This window comes from Nothoprocta perdicaria, unplaced genomic scaffold (genome assembly GCF_003342845.1).
Source record: "Nothoprocta perdicaria isolate Ctin4 unplaced genomic scaffold, notPer1 scaffold_0, whole genome shotgun sequence".
In the NCBI taxonomy this organism is placed as follows: domain Eukaryota; kingdom Metazoa; phylum Chordata; class Aves; order Tinamiformes; family Tinamidae; genus Nothoprocta; species Nothoprocta perdicaria.
The window spans coordinates 6,230,707-6,241,549 of NW_020454092.1; the positions used below are offsets into that span (position 1 = coordinate 6,230,707).

The window sequence follows — 10,843 nt, forward strand, 5'->3', positions numbered from 1 at the left end:
ATGAAAGCCAGCATGTGCAAGGTTTACATGAAAACAAAAAAAAAAAAAGGCAGAACAACCTTGGATGTTAACAGAAAACAGGTAGCATCATACTTTACAGTTACTTGGGTTGACATGCATGTGCATCTTCCTTCTTGTCACGCTTTCCCACTCTTATACACACACGTGAACACCCCATGCTTCCCTACCCCATCCCTTCTTTCTCCACTGCCACTTCCAGACTCCTGCACAGAGGTGAGAAAGGGCTTCCTCTGCAGAGAGCATCTGCGGCATTTGGATCTGAAACATGGAGCCAAGAAGGGGAATGGAAAAATAAAATAAAATAAAATAAAATAAAATAAAATAAAATAAAATAAAATAAAATAAAATAAAATAAAATAAAATAAAATAAAATAAAATAAAATAAAATAAAATAAAATAAAATAATAAAAGCACTCCCCTCCCTCCAGAACCTTTTGGACTGTGTTTTTTTTTTATTTTTCCTTTGTCTAATCCAAGGTCCCAAATGATCCCTCGGGATCCTGCTGTGCCTCTCCTCCCGCACGGTCCGATGTGACTTTGCGTGTGGCTGCAGCTACCGGCGGCGGTTCCCGGCGTACCTGGGCTGCGGGTTTGCAGCCGCACGGTTCCAGGCTGGCGAGCGCTCCCCGCTCGCGAGCAGAAGCGCCCGCGCTCCCGTGACCCGCACGGCAGCTCATGCAGCAGCACGTCGGGAGCAGCTGCTCCTCCCCGCCCCGATGTTACCGCGGGCGAGCGCRGGCCCGCAGACACTCCGGGGCTCTTCCCTTGCTCCGTGCAAGTCCCGGCGCCCTCCCTGCTGCCTCCTGCCTTGGCCCTGCTCCAGGTGACTCTGTGGAACGGTTTCCCAAAGCAGCCCCAGCAGCTGCGGGTTGCAGACCCATGCGCAGCCCCATGAGCATGGCACAGGTAGGAGTCCCCTGCTTCCCCTGGCTCCTTCTGCATGGGAATTCACCCGGAGCAGCCAAGCTTGGAGGTCGCAGTCATTACTCTTTTGATAAGAGGTGAGAGATGCTACATTTTCACCCTTTGTTTCATCTAGGGAAAAAATCCATCTGATTTTTCAGCAAGGCCTTACTGTAAGGACTTTTGCAATTGCTGTGTAAATGCTATTCGTATTAAAAAAAGAAAGAAAGGAAGAAAATAATAAAATCTCCTTGCTTAGGTGATGGGGAAGTTATTTATTCTCAGCGTTGGTGTGTTCTGTACAGAAAGAAATCAACAGGTGAAATAATGGCAGAGACACATCTGTCCTTGGAGCAGCACGTCCAGTGCAAAACCTCTTGGTGCGCCTGGAATTGCTCAGATTAAACCTATACAAATGTGTGTGTGGGCAGAGGGGGTGCGTGTGTGTCCAGGCCTTTACAAAGCACGATATATACTGTACTGTACTTACAAAAAAAAAAAAAAAAAAGTGTGTGCTGAATAGCAGATGCTCACTCTAGTCCCAAGCGAGAATGGAGGGACACGGGCAGCTGCTTGGGAGTGCAGGTTTTAGATGGGTTTTATCCTATTTAGAAACAAAGAAAGAATGAGAGAGAGAGAGAGAGAGAGAGAGAGAGAGAGAGAGAGAGAAAGAGAGAGAGAGAGAGAGAGAGACTCCCTGGCTTGTTACCCTACATCTACACAAGCATCTTGCACCCGGCCCCGCAAGCTCACCGCAGCTCCCTCAGCAAAAGCTGATCCTAAGCAATACTGGGCTCTAGCCCTCCAGCCCCTCTCGAAACCCAGCCTTTACGTGCACCGTTGTGCCTGGCCCATCCGCGCGGCGCCGTCCTCACGGCTCCAGCAGGGCCCACGTCTGTGGCCTTCCAGGGAGGAGGGGACCCGCTCGTCCCGTCCCTGCCCTTGCTGCCTCTGAGGACGCGGGCGCCACCGYGCTGGCTGGGAAACCTGGGAGGCTTTTTCCTCCTTCCCTCCCTCCCACAGCGCATCCAGCGCCAGGATGAAGGCCCCTGGCAAGGCGGCAGGGCTGGTGGGATGCGAGGGGCAGGCGACACAGTATTTACAGTCTTTGGTCTTGGGGAAGGYGGGGAGGGAGGGGGAAAGGGTCAGTTTTTGTTCTCTTTCCTCCCTCCCGCTCATTAGGGGCAGTTTCACCCCTTGGGAAGCCTCAGGGTAGTGGCAGCCTCGTCCCAACCAGCCGTGGTGGCAGGGGAAGGACCTGGGATGTGCCGCAACCTGGCAGGGAGGACAGGGCATGGGGTGGAGGAGAGGAAAAAAAAAATAATAATAAGACTGGTGCTCTGGTTTACATTGGGTGAAAGACTATAGGAAAGCAGTCCCGTCTCCCGGCAATCCCCCCGCTGCCCTTCCCCTCCCGTCTCCCCATCCCTCCCCAGAGGGCAGCGTGTGGGAGCCAACCCCAGTGTCCGCGGAGCGGAAAGAGCCCCGCTGAAAGCCATGGGAAACCTGGCGCTGGGGCCGCGGCGAGCTGCCTCCCACCAGCAGGATGGCGCGCGGCTACTGGCTCCGCAGGGCGTGTGCTCCCCGGTCCTCCTGCTCGTGCGCCGTGTAGAAGAGGTGGCACTCGGGGTCCCCGCGGATGGTGGGCGCGCCTTGGATCACCTTCCCGTGGATGGGGTCCACGCACCAGCACTCGCCGCGCTGCCCGTTCACCGACATCTTGCACTGCACCAAGAGACAGGGCGCAAGTGAGGAGGCGATGTCAACGCCCCAAAGCCTGGCCTGGTTTGGGAGGAGTTTCTTGACCTAAGGGTTGTGGTTCCCCTTTCCCCCTGGTAGAGCTGCAGGCACTTTGCTCCATGAGGTCTCGCCTCCATCCCTGGAGCTACAGCAGGGCCCAACGCYTTCGGCAGAGGTTACTCCAGCGCACGGGGCTCTGCGTGCGCTCGCTGAAGCTGAATTCAGGCCATTTCCTGCAGCTGGACCGAGGTCAAAATGCAGGCTTGTTCAGGGGGATAAAACGCAGGAAAAGAGGGGAAGGAAAAAGCCTCCTCAGCATAGGCTGGGGGCGGGTTGTGGAAGACAAAACTGTGTTCAGACTCCAACCTGTGGTCAGGCAAACACGCACATAAACCTGGACTAGAGAGACCCATTGGCCTGTGCGTCTCCCGTGCTGCAGCTCTCAGGAGGCAGACAGGACAATCAGGGCTGCATCGCCTTGTGCTCTCTCTCTTTGGTCTTGGCCAGGACAGGGCAGAGAGGACAGAGAAATCATTTCTGGTCCCCTCTGCCTCTCTGCAGCTATGGCCAATGTGCCTGGAAGGGGCACTTGAGCACTGCAGGGTGAGGCATGGTGGGACATGGAAGGAAGGAAGGTGGGACCATGTCCACGTGGGACATAGAAGGAAGGAAGGAAGCTTATCTCAGAATAGCACGTGCTTTTTCTATATCTTCATGTGTGTGCTTTTTCAATGCTCCTGACCAAAGGGTGAGAGTAGCTCTCAAAAACCAAAAGGCTCAGCCTTGCAAACTACAGAAATGCTTGAATCCCTCCCCAGGATCAGTTACACATAGTCAGAGTGGGTCCTTGCACCCAGGTACCATTCATTCACTCACGGCTACAGGGCAACACTGGGCAAGCTGGTGTTTGGCCTCCCGTGAGCTGGCTCCTGGACACAGGCTCTTTTGTGGCACCTGGTGCTTTCTGCAGCCCCATGACTACTCCCTGCAGGCCAAGGGTAGCGTTTGGCTCTGGCACAGGCTCCCTCAGCACCTTGGATGTGCTGCCACAGAAGGAAGGTTGTCTTGTGCTTCCCCTGGCTCCCAGGTTTCCATAGGCTGGGAAGAGAAATTACTAGAGCATTTTTTGTTGTTGTGCTTAGAAAAGAGAGCTGAGAGAAAAGCAACAGATGGAGGAGCTTTCCATGGCAAGGAGAGAGAAGTCAGTTTTGTCTAGCTGCAAAATTTCATTGGGCAAAACACCCTAGGAAAGATGTGCCCAAACACTGGGGTGAACTGGAGAAGGCGGGAGGGCGGCAGGACACAGGAGCAAGCCGCTCTCCTGGGCTACTCGATTGAGAGCTACAGTCCCATGCCAGGAAAACCTGGGCATGCTCCAATTTTAAACCAGAGCAGGAGGTTCACCGCTTCCTTCTCTAACGKCACGTCTCTCCTGAGGCCTGTGCCATGCTCCCAGTTCTCCCTGGCCCTCCTCTGCACATCTCCTGGCTGATCAAATAACTTGCATCTGGCCTGCAAGAGCCCAACATGGCAGCGAGGGGCTCGTTGGAGCACCGTGGCGATGCAGAGCTCACCACAGTCTCCCATCAGCTCCTGAATGATGGGCCTGAAGCCAAGGAGCTCATCTGCAAAACAGCAGGCACTTAAAACCAAGGACAAGAGTTGACTGAAATGAGTGAACAATTATGCAGTAATACTCCTAATTCTCCTCATTATGAAACCACCATTATGCAATGGTTCAATTTGCACTGAAATCATCCAAATGAGYGTTACGCTGCACCAGCACCAGGGTAGGTGGAGGACCAGCTTCTGCCAAGGTAACGAAGGTAAGAAATGGAACTGCCCTGTGCTCTGGGCCAGGCAGACGGGCAGCTCCCGTGCCTGGGTCAAACCTGGGGTGGGAAAAGCTGCACCTGGGGAGGACTCCCCAGTGACTGAAGTAAAGGTAAAGGCCTTGAGCTAGATGGGAGAACCTGCCAAAGCAATTTTTTGAGTGACAACATTGGGTGTTATCCACCTTCTGTATCTTCCCTCATCTCTCACACAGCTTCATTCTCCCTTCAACCATTCTCCTGGCAGTCTGCCTCCACCAACAGCATCATTCGTAGAGGRGAAATCAGCAGGCCTCACTGCTTCCTAGGCAGCCAGGACTAACCCAGGCACTGGCCACCACCCCACGGGTGTGTTTGTCTGCCAGGGCAAACCTGTGTGCCCAGCACTCCAGCTACCCRTGACACAAGGTGAGCAGATGAAGCAGAACCCACAGAAGAAGCAGGTGGCACCTCCTGGTGGCCAACTCCTCACAGCCTGTGCTGCCAGAGGTACAACAGTGTCTGAGCAGAAGAGTTGCAAAGCGCTGGTTTTGCAAGAGCCTGAGGTTGCTCTGACACCCCTTGGCCCTGCAGAGGAGGACTGCGCAATAGCCTGGCAGACAAAATCCCTCCCTGGCCCTTATCGGGCTCTACGTGAGGGGTTTGTGAAAGATGCTAAATGCTAAACATTGAAGCAGACACAAGGCATTTTTTCCCCATGCCTCAGTCACTGACACCTGCTGTTTTCACATGAACAAAGCCAAGWCAGAACTCAGACACACATTATGTGGAGAGTCAGTTGAGTGGTTTTGGGGCCCATAATCATCTTCTGAGGGGTGCTGCATTCCAACTCCACCTCATGTGCAAGGAACCCCCCAGGGCCCCTGGGACTGGCCTCAGTTTGTGGAGGAAAATGAGTCAAGTCTGCTAGAAATCGTTCTGACCCCGGGAGAAGCTCTTTCTGCTTCGTCTGCAGGACTGGCCAGCATTCAGCCCCTCCCTGCTTTTCCACTGTGGCGAGACCCGGCCAGGACACAATTTGGCTCAAAGCTCAAGAAAATGGACCTGGACATGTAAGCATCTCTCTAGCAGAAAAGTGAGCTGCAAACTGGGTCATCTCCAGGGGAATCTGTGGCACCGCTGCGCCCTGCAGAGCTCCCCCAGCCCAGCTCCAGGGCCGGCTGGGATGTCCAGGGGAGGGTTTCTGCACATTGCTGAGCTTGGTGCCCTCCCCACGCAGCTCCTGGGGAGCCTGCCGCTCCGCCAGGCAGGCTGCATGCACTGCCTGAAGCTGTGTGCACAGCCAGGAGGGTCTCCTGCTGCTGCGAGCACGCGTGGGCTTGCCCTGGAGCTCTCCATGCACGCACAGAGCCTCGCGTGCCCCTGCCCACGGCCAGTGCACCATCACATGTGGGTGGGCGCCCTGCACACATCCCCGCTCGCCAGCCCACGGCTCCAGATCCAGCATTTCACCATCGTGGCAGTTGCCACCTGTGGGATTTGCTGTTTACTTCATGCCTCACACTGTGCGCGCGACGTTATCCCAGCCCTGAACTGCTCATGTGTCTGCAGCTCTGCGTGCGGGAACGTGTGCTGAGCCCAGGGCGCAGCTGGCCCGGGGGCTCCCCCACTTGCCTGTTTGAGATTGTACAAGCCATGCTTGTCACAGTTGGGGATGTGCAGGGAGTAGAGGTGTTCCAGGGGGCCTCGCTCGTCCGGCAGCCGCATAGTGGAGATGCGCTCCAGGACCTGATCCAGCTCCTGCTGACAAGGAGTCTGAAAAGAGCCAAGAAAGCAGAAAACAATAACAAAACATCAAGGCAATGGGAACACAGACAGTGTCAATACAATGGGAATGCCAATAGAGATGACCACAGGACACCCGACACGCTTCCCTCTTGGGGAGGCTAAGCCCGCTCCTCAGGACACAGGTTTGCCACAGGCCTTACTGCTAGCACTAGTTCTGCTGGGGCTGCTGAGGGGAGAATCCTACTGCCRTTCTGTCCCTGCACTCAAAGTCCTTAGATGCAGATGGAAACACAGATGTACGCACAGATACGTACACACTGGTACTGAGCACACTTGCACCCTGCCTCCACACATACTGCTAACACCACCACGTGCAGCACCTTCACACCACGCACCTACCTGCACACTCGTACCCACACAGATCCCATCTGTTACACGCACAACTTCTTCACACCCACAAACACATCTCTCACATAGAGTGTGTACAAAGCACAGCTTGGTTATGAAGGGACCGTGATAAGGGACAGTGCCAGGAAACTTCATGGAGTAGAGGACATCATTGCCTCTGCCTATGAGTTACTTTCATTTTTTGCCCAATTTTSCTTACAATTTACCCACTGTTCCACGTTTCCAAGTACCAGGTTGCTGTACTTTTGCTTTTCCCCAAAAAAGTGAAAAGGGAAGGAACAGCAGGCCAGCTGCAGGGGGGTTTTGCCCACTCCAAATGTTCTGCACTGGAGAAGCTGTCCCAAAGAGCCGGGGCTCCTGTGTGTCCCCACACCCTCAGGTCACAGCCACCTGCACCCCCAATGCACAGCAGGATTTCCTTCTCCCATCTGCCATGAACCCAAATCTTCACACTTCCAAGAGATAACACAACCAAAGATTGCAGGCCCTGGAGACACTGAGGAAGCCCAACAGATGCTTCCATGGGTCTCACTGTCCAAGTCACAGGGTAATGTAGGGTGGTAATGTAGGGTTCACTCCCCACTAATTTGGACTGACCAGAAGGGTCCCAATGGGCACAGCCCTTGTCCCAGACTCATGATGTGACTTTGGCCCAGAAGTGTGTCTTGAAACGCTTGAAATCTCACGGAGTGGCAGGGTAGGCCCAGGGACCAGCAGCACCCAGAGAAGCAAGGCATTGCTCCTGCTCCTCTAACGCCCACCACATCCTCAAGCCAGGGCTTCCAGCCTGACTGAATTCAGTCTAACGTTACCTGGTGTCTGCCTGCCCCTCTGTGTCCATCCGCTTCCATGRGAGCAGGAGCACAGGGGCTCTCCAAGCTGTGGTGACTGAGCCGTGCCATAGAGCTGGATGTTCCCACACACCAAGCAGCTACTTAGCTTCGGCCTGACCCAAGCACTGCAGGAAGGGCCCTGGGGTGACACAGCAAGTGCATCTAGAGGGGCAGTGAACATCTGATTTGCCTGTTTSCCTTGGAGGAGCTGAGGTGTCTCCTGTAAAGTTCCCCTCTGTCCCCTTGCTCTCCCTCTCCACCACAGAGATCACCTCTCATTGATAAGGACACGCGTTATGGGCATTATGGAATTGTGATGGAGCTTTTCATTCGTGTGCCATCCAGTTGCCTTGACCGAGCTGCCCACTAGAGGGAAACCATGGCCACAGACTGGAGGGCACAGTGATGGGGTAGGCAGGGGAACACAGAGGACACTGGATGCTCTACCTGCTCATGCCAAACCACAGACCTTCCCAGATGGCTCTGCCTGGGGCTGTCCTGCAGCGGGCAGAGGTCTCTAAGAAGTCCCCTTGGGTTGTCTCTGACACATGGGGAAAAAGAGTGTGAGAAAGCCAGGCTTTTGGCAGGGGACACACTCACTCCTGCTGCAGAGGTAGGTGTTGAGCCAGCAGGACCCCTGTCCTTCTGCTTTTTTGTTTAAGTGGAGCTGCAATGAAAATAATGCCTCCTCACTAGGAGATTCAAGTTCATCAGATGGTGCGCTCAGCTCCAGCTTTGGGCCAAAACAAACGTTTTCTTTTCTTTTTTTTCTTTTTTTTCTTTTTTTTCTAAGACAATTTGTTGCAAATGTCACTAAAGGCTTTCGCATTCAGCATTTCCCAGGCGAGCCGCAGCTGCCTCCATTAACTCCCTGCACTCTCACACAGCTCTCGCGCGCGCTCTGCCCACTGACCCTGCCTGTCGACATCCGTGACTTCTTCGAATCTTCGTGGTTGTGATGGGGCTTGCTGACTTTGCCCATTTGCCGCTGCTGCTCGTTCACTTTCTCCCTCATAACTGCCAGCTCCTTCATGCCTGTTTTCATGGGTTTCCTCCCTCCTGCTCCGCTCAGGATCCCCGTGGTGCCGTCCACGTGGTTCTCAGCAAGGATCGCTTCTGAACGGTCATCGCCGCCATCTGCAAGAGAGAAGGGAGAGAAGGAAAGGGTCAAACCGAGCCAAATGCTCTCTCAYGTGTTTATCCCATCCTGGATCACTTTCAAGCACGGCTGCTTACCAAGCCATAAAATCTTTGCATGCAAAAATTTTAAATTGCATTAGCCCTTTCATCTGGAAGGTGAGAATAGATCCTTTCATTCTGGAGTTATTACCGCAGTAAAAGACAGTTTAGAGAGCAGGGGAAAGCGCTGCTGGAGAAGTTCTTTCTGGTTTTTATTTGACCTTCTAAATTACTTCCCAAAGAATGTAATTTTCCCATCAGAGGTCCAGTTGGATTAGTGATGCCAAGTGTATTTCATCTCCAAAACTTAAAACCACAGTGATTAGTACCAATACCTTGAATCCATCTATCATCCCCCAGAGTATCTCCAGGAATACTTACTCAATATTAATGTGCTAAAATAAATTCTCAGGACTGCTTTCAGAAATACCAGCCCTTGTTTTATGACTGCCCTAATTTCCCTCAAAGATCCTGCCATTTCAGTGATCTTCCTTGCCATATCTTCTTTCACATCGCTTGTCATATGGTGCATTACTCTYAACTTCTACTGCACAACCTACCTGCTTTTGCATTTGCCTGCTTTTTTTGACCACAAGACAACTCCACGTGTCCTGGGGTCAATCTGCCACTGCTGCAAGCCAGAAGTCTCCCAGGTAATTCTGCTGTTTCAAACAAAGTTTCAAAAACATAAGGATAAACATTGAGCCTTTCCAACCTCCTTCACCTTCTGTTAGTGCATTTTCCCAGTTCACTGGGTGCTGTTTCTGTAAGAAATCAAATGAGGACATGGTAGTCGCTGCTGCAAACACTAGTGTTTTTGGACTTTGTGGTGACAGCAAGGAGAGACCTCAAATCCTCGAGGCTTGCGCCAGACCCAGCAGGTGACAAGGCTGAGCCTCCTCGGTGCCTGGCAGTGCAGAGCTCCTGCTCTGATCTGGCCAAGTTGCACAGAAAGCTGCATAACCACATCAAACACTGGCTCTGCAGCTAACAGGGAGGCTGGCCCTGCTTTGAGCAGGGGTTTGAGAAATGCCTCCAGAGATCCTTAGCAACCCAAATTATGATTCTGCAACTGCATGCACACATCGCTTCTCACTGCCATAACCCACGCACTGCAAAGTACCCCTCTCTATATGGGACTTCTTCAGCAGGGTGACAGGAATCACATAAATGACAGACCAGGCCACTCTGGTGCTACAGTGCTGACAAACAAAGTCTTTTTCAACATACAAATGAGAAATGGTGTCATTCCAGCTACTCAAAAACACAACCAAGATTCACTCCGTCAACTCTGATTCAGCTGTGTAGCACTCCAGACCTTAGCCACTTGCATAAAAATAAAGAAACACCATCAGACTGTGCATGATGGCTGCAAGCAATGCTTTAGCTTTATTTCTTCTTGGAAGACTAAGCATGCAGAACACTTAAAGGTTTTAACGTTTCCTTTCTGTTAGAAGCTGCACCATGATGTTATGTCAGGACGTAGTTGTACCGTCATGGCACAGAACGAAAACCTGCAAAGCAAGCATTTTATTTCTGCCACAGCTTTCCCCACAGCTTTCCAAGCTCTTTTCAGGTGTTACAACCGCAGGCTCACTCACAGGGAAAACMCAAAAAGAACCTTGTCTAAAATCACTCAGTAAATGCATGGCTGCCTGCAAACAGATGACAGATTGGTCCAAGTGGGCTGGACCAAAGCACTGCCCCAGCTCAGCAGCCAGTCCACAGCTGCAACCAGGAGCAGGTGCTTCGGGACACGTGTTGGGGGATCATTCCCATCCCTTCCATAGATCATCTGTTAAGGCACTTTTGCGGCTGGAGACCTCATCTGATCAGCATTTCAAGGCCACCAGTGGGCTCATCCTCCATGGATTCAACCAGTCTTCTTTTGCATTTCCTCATGTTTTTGGCCCACGATTCAATGTTGGAATCTTCTCACTTCCCAGCAATGCTAAATGTGTTTGGTTTGTGGATTCTTAGCTGCTTAGGTAGCAACTGAAAAGCAAACACAGGGCAAAACCATTGTGGCCAAGTCTAGGACTTTCCTCAAATATTGGTTCCAGAGAGGAATTTGGATAGTCAGGCTTGATAGCCGGATGGGCGAGCTCAAAGTCTAGGCCACTGCCTGGCAACTGCTGTCTAGCCATCACCATAAGGCTGAGCAAGGAATATTCTGAGCAGGAACCTTCTATTTATTCA

At 52.5% G+C, this 10,843-nt stretch overlaps 1 protein-coding gene across 1 annotated transcript; it reads right to left on the reverse strand.

Moving 5' to 3' along the window:
* Nucleotides 1-2,338: 2,338 nt before the first annotated feature.
* Nucleotides 2,339-8,591, reverse strand: IGFBP2 (insulin like growth factor binding protein 2). The gene is made up of 3 exons (XM_026034931.1): nt 8,379-8,591; nt 6,111-6,251; nt 2,339-2,649 (listed from the first exon to the last, which is right to left on the reverse strand). Exons 1-3 carry the CDS (start codon nt 8,508-8,510, stop codon nt 2,482-2,484), a joined length of 441 nt encoding a protein of 146 aa, XP_025890716.1. The 5' UTR covers nt 8,511-8,591; the 3' UTR covers nt 2,339-2,481.
* Between the last annotated feature and the right edge of the window lie 2,252 nt (nt 8,592-10,843).